The 21,816-nt window shown below is 54.4% G+C and overlaps 9 protein-coding genes across 9 annotated transcripts; 4 read left to right on the forward strand and 5 right to left on the reverse strand.

Moving 5' to 3' along the window:
• Positions 1–440: 440 nt before the first annotated feature.
• On the reverse strand, positions 441–2,051 carry J4E86_001332 (uncharacterized protein; the record flags this gene model as incomplete). The annotated part of the gene is made up of 1 exon (XM_051441902.1): positions 441–2,051. One exon carries the CDS (start codon positions 2,049–2,051, stop codon positions 441–443), a length of 1,611 nt encoding a protein of 536 aa, XP_051308073.1.
• A 291-nt stretch (positions 2,052–2,342) lies between these two features.
• Positions 2,343–3,838, reverse strand: J4E86_001333 (uncharacterized protein; the record flags this gene model as incomplete). Its single annotated transcript, XM_051441903.1, has 2 exons — positions 2,343–3,178; positions 3,229–3,838. 2 exons carry the CDS (start codon positions 3,836–3,838, stop codon positions 2,343–2,345), a joined length of 1,446 nt encoding a protein of 481 aa, XP_051308074.1.
• A 2,491-nt stretch (positions 3,839–6,329) lies between these two features.
• J4E86_001334 (uncharacterized protein) lies at positions 6,330–7,088 on the forward strand (the record flags this gene model as incomplete). Its single annotated transcript, XM_051441904.1, has 1 exon — positions 6,330–7,088. One exon carries the CDS (start codon positions 6,330–6,332, stop codon positions 7,086–7,088), a length of 759 nt encoding a protein of 252 aa, XP_051308075.1.
• Positions 7,089–7,433: 345 nt separating this feature from the next.
• J4E86_001335 (uncharacterized protein) lies at positions 7,434–8,758 on the reverse strand (the record flags this gene model as incomplete). The annotated part of the gene is made up of 6 exons (XM_051441905.1): positions 7,434–7,613; positions 7,661–7,770; positions 7,817–8,173; positions 8,219–8,368; positions 8,417–8,540; positions 8,591–8,758. The coding sequence occupies 6 exons, from the start codon at positions 8,756–8,758 to the stop codon at positions 7,434–7,436; spliced, it is 1,089 nt and encodes a 362-aa protein (XP_051308076.1).
• Positions 8,759–9,220: 462 nt separating this feature from the next.
• J4E86_001336 (uncharacterized protein) lies at positions 9,221–10,925 on the reverse strand (the record flags this gene model as incomplete). Its single annotated transcript, XM_051441906.1, has 2 exons — positions 9,221–9,607; positions 9,654–10,925. 2 exons carry the CDS (start codon positions 10,923–10,925, stop codon positions 9,221–9,223), a joined length of 1,659 nt encoding a protein of 552 aa, XP_051308077.1.
• An 868-nt stretch (positions 10,926–11,793) lies between these two features.
• On the reverse strand, positions 11,794–12,703 carry DID4 (ESCRT-III subunit protein did4; the record flags this gene model as incomplete). Its single annotated transcript, XM_051441907.1, has 6 exons — positions 11,794–11,925; positions 11,973–12,181; positions 12,228–12,276; positions 12,322–12,382; positions 12,435–12,649; positions 12,698–12,703. The coding sequence occupies 6 exons, from the start codon at positions 12,701–12,703 to the stop codon at positions 11,794–11,796; spliced, it is 672 nt and encodes a 223-aa protein (XP_051308078.1).
• Positions 12,704–13,316: 613 nt separating this feature from the next.
• J4E86_001338 (uncharacterized protein) lies at positions 13,317–16,081 on the forward strand (the record flags this gene model as incomplete). Its single annotated transcript, XM_051441908.1, has 2 exons — positions 13,317–15,675; positions 15,723–16,081. The coding sequence occupies 2 exons, from the start codon at positions 13,317–13,319 to the stop codon at positions 16,079–16,081; spliced, it is 2,718 nt and encodes a 905-aa protein (XP_051308079.1).
• Positions 16,082–16,477: 396 nt separating this feature from the next.
• On the forward strand, positions 16,478–18,928 carry J4E86_001339 (uncharacterized protein; the record flags this gene model as incomplete). Its single annotated transcript, XM_051441909.1, has 1 exon — positions 16,478–18,928. One exon carries the CDS (start codon positions 16,478–16,480, stop codon positions 18,926–18,928), a length of 2,451 nt encoding a protein of 816 aa, XP_051308080.1.
• An 851-nt stretch (positions 18,929–19,779) lies between these two features.
• J4E86_001340 (uncharacterized protein) lies at positions 19,780–21,474 on the forward strand (the record flags this gene model as incomplete). The annotated part of the gene is made up of 3 exons (XM_051441910.1): positions 19,780–20,278; positions 20,327–21,322; positions 21,428–21,474. 3 exons carry the CDS (start codon positions 19,780–19,782, stop codon positions 21,472–21,474), a joined length of 1,542 nt encoding a protein of 513 aa, XP_051308081.1.
• Positions 21,475–21,816: the final 342 nt, after the last annotated feature.

Here is a 21,816-nt window from a genome sequence, read left to right on the forward strand (position 1 = left end):
GCTGCAAAGTGCAAAGTTGGGATCTTTTGACATGGCGAAAGCGCGTAGAAAGTTGGTACAGACTAGACTACTTGGGTAGGTAAGGGCGCTGCCAAGGGCGTAAGGGCGAAGGCGCACCGGAAACCTCTGGGCCATAGAGTCGATGCATTTGTCTTCCCCGAAGATGCTATTAGGTGATTGAGACAAGGGTTTGTTCTTCGCGCGCTCATAAGGATGACGTTGGCGAGATCGTAGTCCATTGCTGGTGGTGGTACACGACGAAGAGATTCAGAAGAAGAAAGCAGCTCAGATGGGTGATATATCGAATTTTAAATACTAGGATACTCGAATACAGCGATCAAGATGCCACAAGCTCATCAATGCGAATGACATTCCTGGCAATCAACCTCTTTGTTCATGCTCCCTTTAAACAGCTCGGCCATTTCACCCACCAAGTCTGTCTACTCAACATCATCCTGTAACACGAGCAGTTCAAACCCTTCCAATTGATCCATCCGGTTGAACTCCACCTCGCTCCTGTCCTTCCACACTCCAAAACGCTCTTCTCGTGCTAGTGTCCATCCTTCCTGTGGCTCTTCCAGATCGCGAATCCGTAGAACAGCTTCGAACCACACAGGCCAATCAGCGGTATCTTGTGCCAAGAGTTCTTGTATATCCCAAACTTCGCCCATATCCGCTTCGAACGTAACCGGGATCTCGCCTCTGATCATAGCTTTGATGATCTCTACAAAGCCTCCACCTACATTGTCGGGGAAGTAATCGGGGAATGTGGTTGCTGCCAATATTGTAGAGCCTTCATCCCAAGTTGCGACCTTGACAACAGCATCAAAAATCTGTTGACTTGTTCGAGGCGAAGGGCCGTGCATGGTCAGATTGAAGGAGCCTGCCGGCATTCCGAGAGAGGCGAGGGTTTTCGCTTCGCTGATCCAGGCTCCAATTTCTCTCATCAGGCCGTCTGCTCCACAGTCGTAGATCTCGATGTTACCGTACTCCATGATCATTACGCGCCAGATATCGACCTTCCTTTCGATTTTGATCTGGCTATTGGCAATGCAGAATGGGATAAGGCCTCTTGCATGGTTTGTAGGGTTCGGCCTGCTGCACTCGTCTTCCAGAACAATGATGTTGCGAATTTGCTTGAGAGTCGATCCATTGAGACGTCCGAGGAATTGGGTGGCTGCCGCAGCAGCGGAGAAGTAAGATCGATTTCCTCCTCTTATGTGGATCGCGCTGAAAGGCCCACATTCCTCGTCCTTGGGTATGAATTCGGACAGCTCATCAAGATCGGCGCGGGTGGGAATCCACCACTCATCGGGTTCCCACTCAAGGACTCGCAGCTGCTGTGTCTTCGAGGTGTATTCAGTAGCGCGACTTTCGATGTCGAATCCTCCCGCTCTTGGGGCGTAGATTTCCCTCAGCCCAAGATCGAACTCACTTGCGGTCATGAGCCAGAACTCGGGATCAGCGGACATGATATCTAACAGATCTCGGAGGATATCCAAAGCTTGAGTTGAGTGCGGATTGTAATCAATGGGAATCGTGTTGTCGGCGGACCATAGGGTGCCGGATCGCATGCTGCTGCTTAATTCACCTGTTCGCTGGGTTCCGCACATCTTCCTGACCGTCGTGTTTCCTGGCCAGCGCTCGCACAGCTTTTCCATAACCTCGGAAGTGACCAGAGGATCTGACCATTCGAGCATTCGCCGGAGTATCGCGTCTCTCCCGCACAGAAGATAGTATTCGCAAATCTCAGAGTCCGTGAGCTGATCGGAAACACTGGGAAGATCGAGCGTCGTACGGAAGGTTATTGTGTTGGTTCTCAAGGCGATACCATCCATCTCTGCAAAGGTCCTTCTGCAGGCATATTGGAGGCCGAGATTAATGCGCTCGCCACTGTCCATTCGAAGTTTCCCAGAGTTAGATTCGTAGTGATAGCCGTTGGTCTCTTGGACGTAATACTCGTATATTTCATCTCGTAGCTCTCGTGGAAGGCGGAAGAGAAGAGACTGGTGCTGCTCAAGTGCATTCCGTGGTATCGCGTCCGTCGCCATGATCGCGAGGGTGCTCAAGGACGAAGCGCTTGTGGTGAAGGTTCGATGATGAGATACGGGAGCGGCGTCGCAACGGCTTCGAATAGGTGTCGAATTGTGGTGGTCTGGGATACCAAAGACTTTTTAGATGAGGAAACGCGAAAGTCGGTACCAGTCATACTAGTCACAAGGGCGCAGCGGCGGAGGCGTACCATGGTACCTCGAACCCCAAGAGCGGTATGACGAATGCCAAATTTTTTGAGTCGTAACGGGATTTGTAGTGAAAAGACTGCAGCCTTCCATTCGTTCTGTCTAGTCCTCCTCTTCAAGTGACAATTCGTGTCCAGCATGCCTAGTGGCAGTCTTCACATATACGTCTTCGCTGAGTGCAGGCCATTCGCCAACATGGTCGTCCAGGAGCTGGTTGATATCCCATACATGTCCCATATCGGCTTCAACTCTTGCAGGAAGCTCGCCTGTAACCATCTTCTTAACACCATCCGCAAAGCCTCTACGCATCGGGTAGACGACATAATCGGAGCTGGGACCTAATCTATGCTCGAGTACAGTGCAGCCCTCGTCCCAAATGGCAAGCTTGATGAGAAGGTCGCTCAGCCGTTGGCTCGCTCGAGGTGTGGGCCCGTGAAGAACCAAGCGGAAGGAATCGGGTGGCATCCCAAGCCTCTTGAGGAACTTGGTTTCAACGAACCAGGGCCCAATTTCCTCGATTCCGTCTTCTAAACCCATGCGCTCGGACAAGTAGTGCTGGTGAAATACGTCGACTCTCCTCTCGATCCTAAGCTTGAGGTTCTCGCAGCAGAAAGGGATAAGGCCTCTAGCGTGAGTTTGCCTATGTGCCTCGCTTATTTCGTTTTCCTGGATGATAATATTGCGTAGATGCGTCCGAGTGGCTGGTGGCAAGCGCTCTAAGAATCGAATAGTCACCGCGGTAGCCGAATAGTACGTGTCATCCAGATACCACCCTCGGTCAAAGTCCTCTACTATTGCAGGAGGCCGTGGAAGAAATTCGAAGATCGTGTCAAACTCAGCGCGATCCGGCATTCGCCATGGGTCCGGGCGCCATGCAAGCATCAACGCCTGAATCGTCTGATTTGGGTACTCCAAATCTTCGTGTACAATCCTACCGTCTGTGCAAAGTCAGAGAACAGCTCAATTTGACTAGCCGAAGCATGCCTACTGTCGTTGTCTTCAGACTCTCTGGTATACTCTTTGGAAGTCAACCGCCAGAACTCTGGGTGGGTGGATAGGATTTGCAACAAGTCTTGTAGTAGAGTTGTGTGCGCTGTATAGTCTATACTCCAAACTACGCCTTCATTAAACAGTGTCCCGGGGCTGAGCCAGTGAATCCTGTCGCCCATCCTGATGAACGCTTTCTCGATCTGCTCCGCCGCGGTACTATCTGGGTGCAGCTCTCGTAGGCGTTGTATAGCTTCGAGCGTAACCAGAGTATAGGACCACTCGAACATACGTCGGAGAGGTCGTTCTCGTTCACAGAGAAGATGATTCCATAAAAGCGCGTTCGAGCATTCGCTGTCAGGTTCGGGTACTTCGAGCTTTGTACGGAATGTAACCCTGTTCACCTGCAGAGCCAGACCCTCCATCTCGGTCGCAGTCTTCTTGCAAGTGTACTGCAAACTTAAATTGATCGGACGTCCGCTAGCCTGTCGAAGCTTGTCAGACGTGGCATCGTGGTGGTAACCGTCTTCCTCAAGGACATAGTAGTGGTAGATCTCATCGCGCAACTCCCGCGGGAGACGGAAGAAGAGGGATTTGTTTTGTTCGTTCATTTTGGTGAGGCGGTGTTGGTGTTTCGAAGCGTCGCGATGAGGAGGGCGGACAGGTGGTGAAAAGACGTCCAAGCGTATGTCTAGTGGCTGTCGTGCGCTGTCGAAGTGTCGACCGGTAAAGTTTAATCGATGAGCAGTACAAGCGGACGAATTTTAGTGTGTTTCGTAGCAAGAATTTCCCGAAAACTTTAGATGATAACCGTAGCAATCCCGCTCGCGCAAATTCACCGTTGGTGATGTTGGCTGCGAAGAGTTGAAATTACAGTAGTATGGTAGGCGGAGGGCGCGCGCACATTGAAGGGCGACATCACCAAAGAACACGCCTTTCATCTCCATTTTCATCTCGCCCTTGGCAGGAGACGGGAACTGTACGCGCATACAAGATATACATAATGGTTGAGCGTGCGAAGAAGTTTGAGGAGCGGTGGTTGGGTGTTCGGGAAGTGAGGCGGGCAGTTTGCCGGCGGCAGGCGGCAGTCAGGTTTCAACCACCCAACTGCAACCGTCCAACGAGGAAGTAACGAGCGCGCGGTTTTGACAGTGACAGCAACGGTTATCGTCACATAATGGTGCAATCGATCGCTTCATCGACGTTCAAACTTTGCCGCCGATTCCATCTGCCTTCCAGAACGAGGTGAAACAAACAGTAAACTTTACTCAGGGCTCTGCGCAATGTGTTGTAACACGGCCTCTTCAGCTTACACCCAAACTAAGTTACGATTGCAATCAATCATCTTAGGATGACAGGTTTCAGCAAAATGACGCGAACCTTAGATCCCACTCCCGTAGTAAGACAGAACCGAGTTTAATAACGACGTACGCTTCATAAAGTCATTGTCCCGCCGCCATGGGCTAGGCGATGTATCTCAACAAAGACGCTATTGCTTTGACATCATGCTCACAACGACAATCGACGGTAGCGACTTTGAAATGATTTTCTTAGGACGCGGACATTCTTCACACGCTAGTGAGGGTAACAATGTGTGCTCTTTGGAGCAGGATGAAGGCAGTGAATGTCTCGACCTCTTTCGGACCCTTTCTACCGTGATTTTGGGTCAGCAGATGTGCAATCGGACCAAAACAAGGCATCTGAGCCTTCATTCATCTATCAGTTCAGTCCAGCATTGCGACCTCGGGCGAACAAAGGTACTTACACTCTACACTCCCAGCTTAATGCTACTTTCCACCTCAGACCCTCCACCCCCGCAGTCATGGAGGCCACAACCCACCAGCTGTCAACATACCCTCACCTCATCCCCCTGGCTTCTTCAGAGACTAACTACCATCGCCGGCAGCCTAAGATCCGGAGTATGTCTGACGTTGACATACAACGACTCCGCCGCTCTGACAGCTTCATGAATCACAACTACCTTATCAACACCACACCCACGAGGCCTCGCCGCACAATCTCTGGATCAACTACCCCAGAATCCAAATACAGGCCACACCACAGGAAAGGCGAGCTACGATACGACTTCAGATTCGGCAACGGCTTCGAGCCAAAAGAAGACGCACGCCGCAAACATGCTCGACATAGACGGGATCGAAGCAGCGTCTTCACTGTCGCAAGCGCACACACACTATGCTCGATACCTTCCGAGCCACCAACCCCCACATCGCCTTCGCAATCTTTTCTAGACTTATACTCACCCTCTCTCCCTCCTTCACCAAGCAAGGCTTCAAATTCGGCTTACGCGACAGCATCGCACTGCACCCTGACGCCCCTGGAACTACAAGACTGCATAACCCACGGTCGTTATTGCCGCATTAAGACATTCCTACTCGACCTTCTCCACCTCGATCTCAAATCCTCGTCTTCTGCCTCTACCCCGAGGACCTCGATGAGGACGAGCTGCAGTCACAAGTTCCACCATGGACGGTGCAAGAGGTGCGATTTACCCGAAGCTATACTCCCGTACATTGATGGCGGATTGCTAACATCGGGTTTCCATTGCAGGGATTTTGGATGTGAAGAATGTAGTGATGAGCATATGTCAGTCCAGGAAGAAGACTGGGTGGAGCGAACACCATCACCGTTGGATATCTCGGATGAAGCACCACAGATTGATGTAAGTCTTTCTATACCCTCCTCTCTTTTCCTCAGGGTATCACTAACATATCTCTGCTATAGCCAATCGCTTTCATCCCCATCTCCACCACCCGACCCCATCCTCTTGATACCGGCAGCGACTCCGCATCTACATCGACACCCAGCTCTCACTCCAGCTTCTCTTTCTCTCCATCCCTTTTCGAATCCACGCCACTCCCCCAAGACACACCAACGAGCCCCTCACCGTCAACAAGTCCAATAAACTACTCCCTCCCCATCCCTTACTACCGACCGTCCCGCCCAACTAGTCCAGCAACACCATCCCGTGCCCGCGTCCCATCTGGCTTCACCGGCTTCACCAGATACATATCTCCAAGAAGCTCCGAAATCAAACTCAGCACCTCAGTCATAGGCGAGAATATCCCCGCAACCGCCGTAGCAATGCTGCAAGCCTCGCCGACTACCATCCACATCCGGCAACCTCTTTCAAGGCCTGGCACTGCTATTCAGACTACTCCATCACCATCACCTTTATCCACTCCAGTAACTGAGATTGGAGACCCACTCGCGGATACACCGACGCCCACTCTCTTCATCCGAAGTTCGCACTCACGGCCTTCCCCATCACCATCGCCTCTATCCACACCGGTGACTGAAATCGAAAACCCCCTTTCAGATATCACACCCCAACCCTCGCCCACGACAACTGTTATCCGTCATTCACCATCACCCACAACAACACCAACAACCGAAATCGAGAACCCTCTTTCATGTATCGACGACTTCCCCCTTTCCACCCACTCCTCCCTCCCCACCACCACCACTAGTCCGCCCTCCTCCCCCGACTCCCGCACAACAATCCTCCTCCTCCACCGCGCCCTCTCCACCTCAACCACCACCAGCCAAACAGACACGCACCTAATCCGGACCGCACGCCTCGTCCTCGGCCTCGCCGTGCAAAGCGCCGCTGGGCGCATCCCAGCCGACATTGCGGAAAAGGTGTCTGCGCAGCTGTTTCCGGAGGAGGGGCAGGAAGTCATGGGTAAAGAGGAGTTTGAGGCGTTTGTCAAGGGAAGTGTGGAGAGGGGCGAGGTTAGTGTGGTTAGGGGAGCGCAGATATTGGAGTTGGTTGGGGCGAGTATTAGTTGGGTGGGGGATGGGGATGAGGATGAGGATGAGGATGAGGATGAGGGCGTGTAGAGTCGAGGTATTGTGATTGATTCGAGGCGTCTGGCTGGGGAGAGTTAGTTTTTGTTGTTTTGGGAATACCCGGCGTTTATGCTATTTGAGATACCATTAGAAAGTGGGCGCTGGACGCGAAGATACTTTAGACACTTAACAAGAATTTATAATCATGTTAATATTGAATCGCTAGACCTCCTTCATGACTCGAAGTCGCGCATTTATTCCTCCCAGGACGCCTTATATGATATCTTGATCCGTTCCCAAAACATACTGTTAATCATCGCACCTCCTCATTCTCTGCTCATGCAGTCTAAGACTCTTAACATGGCTCGCTGACAAGTGGTCTAGGATAGCGTCGTTCTACTCGTCCTCCATGCCTTCCAGTAGCGTATGCTCGAGAACGTCACTTAGCGTCACCATGCCCTTGAGCTTGCTATTTTCATCGATGACGACGAAGCGGTGGACGCGCGATCTGCGGATCGTGTCGTAGAGGGTGGACATGTTGTCGTTGAGCGAACAGGTGAAGATGCCGGGAAAGTCCTGGACGTTGTCAGAAGACTGTAAATAATGAGGATGTGGAGACGTACGTCTGAGCGCTTTAGTAGCGCGTCGCCGACTGTGAGGTTCAGGTCGTCGTATACACCGCCCTTGATAAGTGCAATGACGTCGACGGCTTCGAAGACGTTCAGCACGGTACCTATGGATATTAGCCAAGTTTGCCGTAATCCAACATTGCCACCTACCGGCTCTGTCCAAAATGGGCACACTAGATATGCTCTTCTTAACAAGCATGTGGATGACGTCCATGACCGGTGTGTCCATCGATGCAGTCGCGAGATCCTCGTATGTACCGACATTAAGCTCCTTCAGCGGCTTTCGCAGCTTCTGTGTCTCCTTGACGTTCACAGCGATGAATTTCAATATGCGGTATTGAGTGATGACGCTAACGACCATGGTTCTACGTGTCTCGTCATCGCTGTCGACAATGGGGATACGCCGCGCGCGCGATTCGAGCATCTTGCGGCATGCTTCGTATACGGGTCGGTCGGGGTGGATGGATATGGTTTCTATGGGTTTGACGCCCAGAGATCTCTCAATGTCTGTCTGTGTGAGCTTGTGTTCGGCATGCGAAGCCGAGCGCTTACCTCGCAGACTGTTCAGGCGGAACTGGTCGACCCGCGCCAAAGCGTCTGGGTTCTGCCAGTAGTACTGTATGACGTTTATATAGTCCGACGTCGTGAGGAGTCCGGCAAAGGTAGATGACTTGGAATCCCATAGCGGCGCTGAGACGATACCTACATTCAACGTCAGCTCGTGCTTCTATACACCATGTCCGAGCTCACCATTCTGGTTCAGTATGTTCAGACTCTTCTTCACCAGCAGCGCCGTGTCGAAGACGATCAGGCGATAGCTTATAGGAAGCACATCGTAGCTCGTTCTGGCCTTGAGGAAAGCTCTGATGGTTCTCTAGCTCTTGTCAGCTACCGCAGCGACTGTCGGCGATCCAGACTTCATACCAGGCCGTCCAGTTGCTCGCGGTCAACAGCTGAAAGTTGGCGCGGCTGCTCTTTCGGGGGTAGAGGCGCTCGGGACTGTTGGAGCAGGTCCCTCGGCGTCACAAAGGCGGGTCGCGCATCGCTCGGGAGGGCGTTGGTCGTAGAGTCTGCCGTGTCGACGCCCGACATGATTATCGCGTTGCTCCTCGGAGCCGCATGAGCGTGACTCCAGTGATCCAAGCTTCGGGGGTAGATACAGCGGGAATGGGGGCTAGTAGACGCAGGATTTCTTGAATGCGGTGAAAGTCGGTGCAGGTAAAGGCCCCACGATCGTCATTAGCGCATCGTGGACCTGGAATGTCAATGCGCAAACACGCGGGGCAAACATGCGTAGCTTACAGCAGACAGCAAACATATACGTGTGACAAGCTCGTCTTTACTTGCTTTGCTTTGATTACATTGAAGCGCTCAGTTCTGAGATACGGCTAACCTTAGGGAATGCACCCGAAAGAAACCTGGTCCCAAAGGATCCTCAGGTACGCTAGAAATCATACACTGCCGCCATCTGTCCATGAACATTGCACGCCGCCTGCCCTTCCAAGATATTCCCCCATTCATAGTATCCATATGCCAAGTCGTGACCCATCCACACTATGCGTCGTGTTTCCTGGCTGCCTTTGCGGCGTCCAAGTTGAGCTCAGGACCGGGCTCAGCCTCGGCCTCCTCCATAATAATTTCCTGTGCCGCTGCTTCGACCGGTATCTCAGGCTCGCCAATTGACTTCTTCGCTTGTGCTACGATGGCATCTGCCTCGGTGATTCCGCCCTTCATGGTCGACTGGTCACCGTCCACACCCATCGCGGCGTCGTTTTTGCGCTGCCGAAGAGCCTTGTTGTCGAAGCGAACAACCATACAGGAGAGGTTGTCGGTCGAAAAGCGTGCGAGGGCGTAGTCGACGAGCTTCTTGGAGGCTTCTTGCGGATCGTGAACTTGGCGGACTAGGTCGACGGCTTCCTGGTCGGAACAGACATCCCAGAGCTATAGCTGTTAGCAAATGTCATGAATTTGTGACTGCATTACTTACACCATCGCAAGCGAGAATGAGAAACTCGTCCTGCTCGGCCTGAATCACAGTCTCGGTGGTGTACGGGTGTCCGGTGACCAAGTCCTTCATATAGGCATCGCCCAGTGCTCGTGTGACAGCAAGGACGCCGTTAACGCGGTTGTTGAGAATCAAGCCGCCGGCACTAGCAACACGGCGTCCCTCGTTCTCGTCGCTGCCCTTGTGGTCGTAGGAGAGGCGCAGCGCTCGGCCATTGCGGCAGAGGACAATACGCGCATCACCTACGTTGGCGGTGTACAGCACGCGCTGTCGGCTGGCCTCGTTGCGTAATCTCGCCTCGACTTGCTGTTCAGCTGCGGGCTCCACAGCGGAATCGGTAGCCTCGCCGCCTTCGCCTGCATGCTTGATAGCCGATACAGCCGCGGGTGCAAAGAGCACTGAGCCGGTGGACGATTGCGCATTAGGTACTCGGTCCTCCCACCTCAGAACTGCAATGACCGCGGTACAACCACTGTTCTTCAAAGGAAGCTTCTCCAACTGCTGGTCGACGACGGTGAAGGTCTGATCGAGCAGCTCGGGTATCGGGGTGTTGGGGTTCTTCCGGATTGTCTCTTCCAGGATCAGGTGAAGCTTCTTTCCACACCAGTCGGCAGCGAAGGTTCCGGCGTGTCCGTCGAAGATGGCGAAGTATCCGTTGTCCGTCTCAACTACGGCTTGCGACAGAGGGTCAGACTGAGTGGAGCTGGCGTCGGAGATGGCGCGGGCCTTGTCGGCGGCATACGAGGGCGCTGGGGTGCTCAAGAAGTTGTACAGGTATGCGTGGGTATCCTCCATCGTTCGTCTGCACTTCTTGTTCTTATCCTCTGTGACACCGACGCGGAAGGTAGATCGTGGGCCGGGCGCCGACTCGCCAGCCGAGTTGTTGAGGGAGCCCTGGGGGACACTGAGGGCAGCATCCGACTTGCCGAGCTTCTGCATGGGCGTCTGAGGGGCGGCCTTTTCGGTCATGGTGTTGTTGGTCGTGTTGGTGGGAGAAGAGCCGCCTAGGTGCAGCGACTGTTTCGCGCTCGAGAACATGTCGCGGGCACGCGATACGCCACTACTCCGTCGTTTTCTCTCGGTGGGGGCGGAAGCGTCACTGAGCTTGCGATCTATGGAAGCGGAGCCGTTGCTGGTTGTGTTTGTCGGTGCAGCAGCTGCGTTGTCCGCCGCTGGGGCTGCGGGTTTGGGCGCGTCATGGTTGGCAGGGGTGTCGACGGCGGGACTCTCGTCGTCCTTTGCATTGCCAAACATTTTCGAGAGCAAGCCTCCCTGGGCGCTCCGACGCCTGTTACCTGCCAGCTTGGAGGATGGCGCTGGCGTTTGGTGACTGGGTAGTGGCGGCGATGCAGATGGGGCGGCCGAGGCGGCGGCGGATTCGCGGATGAGATAAGCGGGGCTCGAGGGACAAGAATGTAGGAAAGATGTAGACGGATGCAAGGGGAGGAGTCGTGGGAGTCGTCGGTGCTAGGTGTAATGACGTCGAGGGTGTATGGCGGGGCGAGCAGCCGGAAATATCAATTGGCGCAAGAGAAGGCTTGACACTGCGAAAAGATGACAAGGCGCGGGCACGTTCCAGGGTTGAGATTGGACGATCGTCGAGATAGCGTGGGCGGATAGGTAGTGAGTTGCAGGCAGCGTGCGCAATGGGAACCCGACTGCTTGTTGTGGAAGTGCGGGGATCAATTGCGCAGGTACTCGACTCACGAAGGCGACCCCGCTAGGTACTGCGCGGGTGTGAATGGAGGCGACGGCGCAGGCCAAATACACGGTCCTGTGACTCTGCTATATCAACCAAGGCTAGCATAACCAAAGCAAATCCAGGGTTTTGGGCTGCGGATCAGCACGATCTAGGCTCGCGCGCATGCAGACCGGCGCGTACTGTGGAGCCGGCTTGAATTGACTAACATGTCTATGTACAACCGCCGGCCATGACTATCCCGCAACATGAACAGCGGAAATTTGAGATCTTCAGATCTTCATACGCATATTGCACTGTCTCTTGACGTGATCAAGAAAGAACCTCTATTCAAGCCGTCGGCCTGATATCTATGCATGCTGACACCGAGCCAAGAATGCTGCGCGGGCATGGCGAAGTTGCTTCTGGTACTAGCCCTTCACCTCACCTTCTCAGGCTGTCCAAGCGTGCCTGGAGGTCGTCGTCATCAGGGTCAGCTCCGCCGCCGCCAACAGCCTGCGCCACCCTAGCTTCAGGTACTGCGTTCTTCTGCAGTCCGCTGGGCGTCTCGCCAAGCTATGCGACGTTAGCGATTGCGGTCTTGGTAGTGAGAGAGTACTCACAGCCTGGCCAAGATCGATGCCTATCTCATCCAAGACCTGGTTGACGACGTCTTCGCTCTCTTCTTCGTCTTCCATGCCAGTGGCATCATCGATAGCGTCGTCCATCATCTCCTGCCGCTGGTCCATGATGTCGTTCTCCTTCTCAAACTCCATGGCAATGCGTTGGAGCGCCGGCAGGTTCATCTGCCTGTTCATGCTTCCGAGCAGTGCTGCGCATGTTAGACTAGTCTAGCGAAAAGTTGTAGATGTACTCACTTGTCGCGCCCTTCATAGACTGCATCATCTGCTCGTTACTGCGTACGGTCTGCTCGCATTAGCCATGTCCGTTTCTAGTAGGCATACGCCATACCTGTATCCTGAGCGAAATCGCCTGCAGTTGTGTGCGCATCTGGTAGAACTTCTGGATGTATCTTGCGTACGTTAGCCATGTCCTATCAGCAATGCGACAGCGACTCAGCATACCGCCGTGTGCGCACCAGGTCCTTTGCCTGGATGCGCAGAGGCCCCATCTGCCCATTCTTTGCGCTCTTCTTGATGTCTGCGACTAGCTTCTTCTCCTGGTTCTCAAGCTTCACGCGCTCGCGGTCTAGCTCTCGCTGCGTCTTCTCGAGTGCGCGCTGGTGTTTCCGCAACCGTTCCGCCGGCGTCATGCGCTTTCCGAAGGCCCATTCTACGATCTTGCAGGTTTTTCAGCATGGGCTATGTAGAAGAGTAGGTATACATACGTTCATGGTTGCGACTGGATTGGGCGAGGTTTGTGGAGGATCCTGGGGTAGACTTGGAGATGTGGGTGCGGCGGGCAGCGCGATACGACCGACCACTTCGTTCAGATTACAAGACTAGAGGAAGAGACCAGCTCTGAATTGGCGAGTGTTTGTACGGGAGGAGGGCAGAGACGTCAAGTTGCAAAAGTGGCTGCCTTGCCCGATTATGTCATTTGATGTTCGGCCGGGTTGAGGCGTGGAGGGCAAGATACGCAGACGCAGGTATGGCGATGCCGAGCCTCGAGGGAATTATCTACCACTTGCCCACATGTACGCAAGCGCAATTCTAGTACACCAATCCACCCAAGCAATTCACGCATTAAACAGCGCCCAGCCAGACGTGCAAAGGTTGACGTGAAATAGCTGCACACGTGTATGCCGCGGCAGTGCCCTGGTGGGCGTGTAGCTGTCACGACAGCCAATCCCTGCTTGGGTGCGAGGTGGCGTGTGCACACCAACTCTGACGTTGTCTCAGCATATTCTTTCTCGACACCGCCTCTCTCCACAACATCACACCCGCCCCTCCGCATCTATCACGACATGCGCCCCTCCTCATAGCGCAACCACCCGAACCACCTCGATGAATCCCGATCGACGCAACGGCCGCCCCTCCTCGCCCGGCGAGTCCTCCAGCAGCGGCCGCCGTGGCCAATCCGACGACTTCGTCCCGCGCCGGAATGCTGGACCCGGATACATGACGGTCGGCGGCGGCAGCACCACGAGCGACGCCGCCGCCCGCCTCGTCTCCATGCTCGACGAGGACTCTGGCTACGGCGGAAGTATGCAAGACGGCGAAGGCAGCGGCATGAATTGGCGGTCTAACATTGGCGAAGACAGGCCATCACCGATGCTGTCTGCCGGGTCAGGGAACGCCGAACACGAGCGCCAGCGCAGCCATGTCCTGCAACTGCGCTACAACCAGAACAAGAACGCCCTCGGCCGCGCAATTGCTGGCACCATCGAGACGCTCAAGAGTTTCCAAGAGATGAACCTGAAATGGCCGGCCCACTACCCCTCGGTCCAGGTGGCTGAAAAGCAAAAAGCACATCTCCGCAACGAATCACGGCCCGGCCTGCAGCACACACAGTCGGCCATGGGCAACTTCGACCCCGACATGCGCTCCCCCGAACGACCGCGAGGACCCCGCCGAGCGGGCACGACGATTGGAGACGACTTCGGCGAATCGAGCTCAGCCGCCGAACAGAAACGCAAGGAGGAGCCCAGACTGGTCACGCCGCAGCTGGCCCACGACTTCTCCGTCCTGAAGTTGGAACTGCGCATGGGAGGCCGGAACCAGACAGACCTGGTACACTCGCTCGAGAAGAACTCGGTTGCCTCTCTCCTCGACGGACAGATCCAGCAGAGCATACGCCACCTTTTCTCTCTCAAAGAGCGTATCGAGGACACATCGAGCAAGGTCCTGGTCACCGGCGATCTCAACGCCGGAAAGTCAACCTTCTGCAACGCCCTCCTCCGACGCAAGGTCCTTCCCGAAGACCAGCAGCCCTGCACAAGCATATTCTGCGAGGTGCTTGACTTCAGAGAGAACGGCGGAGTAGAAGAGGTCCACGCGATTCCCATCGGCTCGACATACAACCGCAACGACGAGAGCACCTATGTTGTATTCGACTTGAAGGACCTTGAGAAGATCGTCATCGACAACGACCACTTCTCACAATGCAAGATCTACGTCAAGGACATCCGGGACGTAGACGAATCTCTCCTCAACAACGGAGTCGTCGACATCGCTCTCATTGACGCCCCGGGTCTGAACGCCGACTCTCTCAAGACAACCGCCGTTTTCGCTCGCCAAGAAGAGATTGACGTTGTCGTCTTCGTCGTTTCTGCCGCCAACCACTTCACCGAGTCCGCCAAGAACTTCATCTTCACCGCTGCGCGAGAGAAGGCATACATGTTTATGGTGGTCAACGGCTTCGACACCATCCGCGATCAGAACCGTTGCCAGGAAATGATCCTGAAGCAAGTCGCCAATCTCAGTCCCGCCACATTCAAGGAGTCCAGCGAACTGGTGCATTTCGTCTCCAGTAACGCCATTCCCATGGGTGGAGGAGGGAGCCCCCCGGATGACGACGGCGACGACGACCCCTCTGACAAAGGAAAGGGCAAGGAAGCAGAGAAGCAGCGCGACTTTGCTGATCTCGAGGCCTCGTTGCGACGTTTCGTATTGGAGAAGAGGGCGCGATCCAAGCTGGCACCCGCCAAGACCTATCTCCTCAACGTGCTAGGAGACATGAACAACCTTGCCACTGTCAACCGAGATGTCTCTCAGAGCGAACTGGATCGTGTCACCAAGGAGATCCAGGCTCTCGAGCCCGAGTTCGAAGAGTCAAAGAAGTCACGGACAGAGGCCGGAGAGGCAGTTGATCGTATGGTCGAAGACACAACATCAGACGTCTATGGCCACACCCGGGACACGCTCAACAACTCTATCGCTAGGGTGGCAGAGCAGGATCTTGGCATCGAATACCCTGGCCTCTTCTCAGCCTACCAGTACGCCGAGGATATCAGAGACTCCATGCTCCACGAGATCACCGAAGCGGTTCGCTTGTGCGAAGAACATGCACGAACCCAAGCGGTACAAGGCTACAATGGCATTAAGAACTTGGGTGTTTTACATCTTGGCAACAACCTGTATGCCGATGTCATGTTCCGCCCAGAGAGGATGTTCAGGAAGTCAGTGCACGCTCTCGCCCGCCAGGTGGACATCGACATCGACCTATGGGACTTCTTCGATGTCGCCAGCCTGTGGGAGCGACAAGAAAAGGCTGCCGGTGCCGGTATGGCTATGACTGTTGCCGGTGTAGTAGGTGGCAGGTTGGTCGGCGGCGTCGGCTGGCTAGACGGTGCCCTTGGTGCTGCAAAGGTCATGGGTACGAGCAACATGAGGAGACTGATCATTCCCGGTCTCATCGCTGGTGGTAAGCACATCCTTTCGCTGTCATTTGATTTATACTAACGTCTCTAGTTGCTCTCGGAGTATCATACGTCCTGGCTTCCGTGCCCAAGTCGCTACCTCACCGCCTCAGCGCAAAGCTATCTCAGCAGCTCTCAGCGATTGACTACACACACTCTAACGCCCTTCGCATCAGCTCCGAGGTTCGCCGTGCACTCAAGGGCCCTGCCAACGATGTCCGCATCGGCCTGCAGAGGAACGTCGAGAAGCTCCAGCTGCAGAAGGAGGAGACAACGAAGCTCAAGGCGGAAACCGAAATCGCTCGCAAGTACTTCGGCAACCTCGTCCGCAGCAGCAATGACCTGCGCCAGACGGTCCAGCGTGTTGACCTGGAGGCTGCGCCACCAGCGATTAGCAGCCCGATGCAGTAGATGTTGTTATGCCCTTATGCTATTTGAAAGAGTCACGGCTTACGCGTACGAAGAAAAGGATCAGCATGGAGGCGTTTGCAGGTGTTTAGGATAGGCCATGACGAAGTAATCTTGCCCGCTTTCTCGGTGTACATAGAATTGACCCAATACCCCTCTTGCCCTTTGGCCGAAATCGACAGATAGATACATCCAAAATCTGAACATGTGCAATGATAGTTGTGAGAGCTACCTTTTGCCAAGCTGTCGTGCGTGGACCCTGTGCGTTCATAGCAGACACGCCTGAGTCGAGACCTCGGATCTGCGCACGTCATCCGTTCAACGCTACCTACCGTTGCATTCCCGCCTGCCTGCATCCACCCGCTCCATGGCGGCTCATGCACGACCGAAGCCGCTCTGATGGAAACTAGAAGAGACCCCCGATCTTTTCTCTTCTTTATAATCCTGCTGCTGCTCATCAACTCGCCCGAACAGCAACAGCCAACCTTCAATGCGCGCACCCGTTACCGAGAGCTCATCGAGCGCGAATACTACCAACTCGATATCCTAAATCGGACGCGATACGGCGAATTCAACCCAAGGAAGGACAGGTGGCTCAATGTCACTGGGCTGCGGGATGAGGATGGCTTTGCGTGGGACTTGCTGGACCCAGTGAGGCAGAAGGCAAAGGCGCAGTCTGAGCGACTACTGGGAGATGGGTGGAAGGGCATGCTGGATGGACCGCTGCAGGAGGGGGAAGCTGGCATGCCGGTATACAAGAACCTGTCTGGTTACGTGCAGGGAGAATGGACGCGCTCGCCTCTGAGCCGCATACGGCATCCCAGCGATATGGGCAACGCCTCAGCCATACCCGACGATCCCTTTGGAAACATGGCGGTATACGACAGGAACCTGACTGGTGCAGGTGGACCGTTGCGGATACACGTCACAGAGCTGGAAGACAGGATGCGGAGGAATGCGAACAAGACTATATCTGAGATCAGCGCGAAAGTGGTCATCGGAGACAAAGACAGCTTTGGGGGGAACTGGTGGGAGTTTGTGGCACACGGCGTTCACTTTATGAAGAGTGGAACTGCTGTTCTGACTACTACGAGTGATCGGTTCGCGGGCATCTTCGCTTTGCCTCATTTGCAAATTACACCATACTTCTACTCGACGTCCCAGGAGTTCCTCAATTGGACGATACACGAAGCTATAGAACGGCAAGAGAAGAGAGCTTTCCCGAACTGGAACCCCTGGACATCCGCTGCGGAGGGCAACAATGAAGGCATGTTCCAAGGGCACCACTGCGAGTTCGTCTTGTATCTTCAAGAGTTTCCAAGTCAATCCAACGTCGACATGGACTGGCTCGAGCACGAGCTCCGCTTCCCTACTGGCGCTCCTATCCCACACGATATCCCTCACGCCATGTCCATGGTGGGCTTCTCTCCAGATTGTGGCTTCGTGATTGAGTCAAAGGGTCCTCCAGATTTCCCCCCATCAGAAGCCATGCACCTGGTTGGATCCAAGACAGAAGATTTCAATGTCCGCGCGAGACACGGCATCCTCGCTTTTGCCATCAGTCTTGCGTTCCAACTTTCCTTCACTCTTAAGCAGATGAAGGAGACCGCAACGCCATCCATGCGCAGCCGGGTCAGCTTCTATACCATCGCTATGATGGCCCTTGGAGATGGCTTCACATTCTTGATCCTCATCTTCATGTATTTCTTCCTCGGTACGGCTCAGTTGGCACTGTACAGCATTGCGTTCATAGCGCTTTTCTCTGTACTGACACACCTTCGCTTCTTGATGGATATCTGGTCTGTGCAAGCAGCGGAGAGAGCCCGTCAGGAGCGACAACGGAGTACTGCAACTACCACTGCGACTCCGACTCCGGCTCCTGAGCCTGCAGCTCCAACACCGCCCACAGATGGCGGTTTACCTTTGCCAGCTACTGCCGCTCGACCGCCACGTCCACCTACTCCCATCATCATCGCACCAGACCAGGACGACCCCGACGAAGACCTCACTCCGAGTCCAAACAATACGCCCACTCCAGCCGGCGCTACTACAACAGATGCGAATCCCCGGGCCGAGCTTGGTGCACTGTACAGCCGCTTTTGCCTTATGCTCATCGTTCTGTTCTTTGTAACTATACACTTCGGGACAGCTCGCACGACGTATCGCGCGATTTACTTCGACGTCATCACCTTCATCTACCTCTCTTTCTGGGCACCGCAGATCTACCGGAACATCATGCGCAACTGCCGGCGAGCACTGCGCTGGGACTACGTTGTAGGAACGAGCGTGGCCCGCATCGCACCTGTAGCGTACTTTTATATGAAAGAAGACAACGTACTGTTCTCAAGAACAGACTGGAGAGCAATGGGTTTCCTGGCCGGGTGGATGTGGATCCAAGTGGTAGTGTTGGTGAGCCAGGAGATGTTAGGTCCACGCTTCTTCATCAGAGACGGATGGGCACCCCCCGCATACGACTACCACCCTATTCTGCGCGAAGACGAAGAAGGCGCAACAATGCCCCTCAACATCACAACATCGACAGACTCACCCACCACAATCGACGCCTCTGCCCCAGAAAGCGAATCATCTAAAGCCTCAGGTGAATCCAAATCCAAAGGCAAAAAAGTATTCGACTGTAGCATCTGCGCCAACGACATCGAAGTACCCGTCATACCCGCAGGCGCTGATGAGAGCAGCGTGGCTGGCATGGGCGGGACGAGTATGATTCTACAGAGAAGGCAGTACATGGTTACGCCTTGTCGGCACATATTCCACACTGGGTGTCTGGAAGGGTGGATGCGATATAGACTTATGTGTCCGAATTGCAGAGAGAGCTTACCGCCGCTGTAGACGAGTAGGCTGAATACAGTAATATTCTTTGCATTTTGCATCAGCATCATCAGGAGAGGATCTTGGGATTAGCATGCATACCTGATGATGTAGGTGACGCATGTCTCACTGTCCGCGTAAACAAGTGGATCTTATACCTTTTAGTGCGTCTGCCAGCTCCACTTTCCGCAGTTGCAGCAGCAGCGCAACGGTAACTGCCACAAGCTCCAGGGGTTTGCACGTGGTTCCATGCCAACGCGCAGTCGCGAAATGCGACAACTAAAACTAGATACATCGTACATTCACATCGCCACTTTCCACGTCAATTCCGTGTATGTCAGTGACTCTAAGGTGCGCGGCAGTTATTATTAGCACGTCTACGCCACAGATCGCCGCTTCGACGCTAGGCGTAGGGTACAGCATCCTTTACCGGTTCCACAGCTGGGGCTGAGTTGCACATCACTCGCTTTCTGAGCCCCGGTCGGTCTCTGCATACGCAAACCGCAACCCTCAGCCTCTCGTTTCCCACATTCGCTTCGTTGCTGCATTGTGTGCTGGCGTTGGCCATATAACAGCGGGTGCCTGAGTTTTTGGATTAACGTGTTCTTCTTGTTCCTCTTTCGTGTTTCCGAGACGCCGAAGGAACCCCTGGACTTACACAAGGCTTGCGCGAGGCTTGTTCCGGAGACGACGAGTCGTCGCACGCCCCCCAGCTTAAGCAAGGCCAAACCCTTCGTCTACCCCACAACTTCATTGTTCGACAGAGTCGACCTCACCTGTATTGCGCCCTTGCACACGACGTACCCCCGCTACTCTTGCGCATCGAGTTGTGCACCTTCGCGCCTTCCTAATACCACAAGTGCCTGCCCATCATGGCGGCCAACGACTACTACGGCAACACCCAAGGGCACTCGCATGACAGGAACGATGGGCCTCTGCCACCGATACCCAGCAACCACACCCAGCATTCCATCTCGCCCGTCAGCACGCCCTTTGGCGACCGGCCCTACCCAACCCAAACCGCAAGCAGCGGAGCCCTCGGCGGCTACCCCATCGATACATCGTATTCCAATACCTCGTACCAACCTCCCACACAATATAGCTCGACGGCACACATCAACGACCCGTACGCGCGGCAACCAGACCCGTTTGCCGACCAGAACGCAATACCGCTTCAGAATCAACCGAAGATGGATGGCAGTAGTCCGACACGGTATAATGGCGACCCGGAGTACTACGGCATGGGTGTGGAACCGAGGCGGAGAAAGAGTAAAAAGAAGAAAGGCATGTTTAGTGGACGGGTGACGTGGGTTGTGTATATCCTTACTGCGGTGCAAGTCGGTGTATTCGTGGGAGAACTGATCAAGAATGGTACGTCTGGCATCTGTCAGAGTATAGAAACAGACTAACAACCTCCAGGCATGTTAACAGGCAGTCCCATCCAAACGAAACCCAACTTCAACATCATGATCGGCCCCTCGCCCTACGTCCTCATCAACATGGGCGCGCGCTTCACGCCCTGCATGCACAACATCAAGCGCGTCATCGAAGCGCAACCAGGCCCCGTCGTAGCCTGGCCCTGCCCCAACACGACGACTCTCACAGACAACAAATGCACCCTCGCCGAACTCTGCGGCATGGGCAGCGGCGTACCCGACCAAACCTCCGTCACAGACTTCAAAGACCGCAGCCACGAACCCAACCAATGGTGGCGCTTCATCACGCCCATCTTCCTCCACGCAGGACTCATTCACATCGGCTTCAACATGCTCCTCCAGTGGACACTAGGCCGCGACATGGAAAAGGAAATCGGTCCCCTCCGCTTCGCACTTGTATACTTCTCCGCTGGCATCTTCGGTTTCGTGCTCGGTGGCAACTACGCCCCCGACGGCATTACCTCCGTCGGTGCATCTGGATCCCTCTTCGGCGTTCTCGCACTCACCATGCTGGACTTACTGTACAATTGGTCCACGCGCCGAAGCCCCGTCAAAGACCTTCTCTTCCTCCTCCTCGACATGGCCATTGCCTTCGTCATCGGTCTACTCCCTGGCCTGGACAACTTCTCCCACATCGGCGGGTTCCTCATGGGCATCGTACTGGGTATTTGCATCATCCACTCTCCCGAATCTCTTCGTGCACGAACGGGCCAGAGTGAACCCCCGTATGCGACGGTGGATACGGCACCGCTAGCCCATTCTGCATCGCTCGGTGCGGACGGAGATGAGGGCAGTAAACCAAAGACTAGCAATAGCAAGATTACGGCGTTTGCGAAGCAGCCCGTGGGCTTCTTCAAGGGGAGGAAGCCGCTCTGGTGGGCGTGGTGGCTTGTCCGTGCGGGCGGGCTGGTAGCGGTGTTTATCGGATTTATCCTGCTGCTGCGGAACTTTTATGAGTGGAGGAATACGTGTAGTTGGTGTAAGCATTTGAGCTGTTTGGTAAGTTCTATCCCCCGTTCTATCCATGCCCCATCTTGGGTTGTATCTGGCAGAAAGTATGCTTTTCTAACGACATTCTCAACAGCCTATCACCACAAACGGAGTCTCATGGTGCGACATGGGAAGCCTTAATCTTACGACGACTGACGCGCCGAGTAAGAGGAGTTTGAATCCAAGTCATTTGCCTAACATGATGGCGGAGATGGCGGTGGGACGGATTATGTAGATGCGGAAGTGGGTTGGCTGAGATAAAGATGAAATGTGAATTGTGTGGTTTACAATGAACGGCTTCTGCATCCAGGAATAGCGGGAGCTTAAATACAAAGTATTCAACTTTAACGTCAACCAAGAGAAAAAAACGAACAGGCCTGCAGCCTACATTAACATGGAAGCATACAAGATAGGCGGCCTGGCGTCGATGTAGGCTACAAACCTGTTCAGGTTTCATCTTGTATGAGGTGCTTTGGAAAACTG

Source organism: Alternaria arbusti, assembly GCF_024043155.1.
Source record: "Alternaria arbusti strain BMP 1465 chromosome Unknown scaffold_1, whole genome shotgun sequence".
NCBI lineage: Eukaryota > Fungi > Ascomycota > Dothideomycetes > Pleosporales > Pleosporaceae > Alternaria > Alternaria arbusti.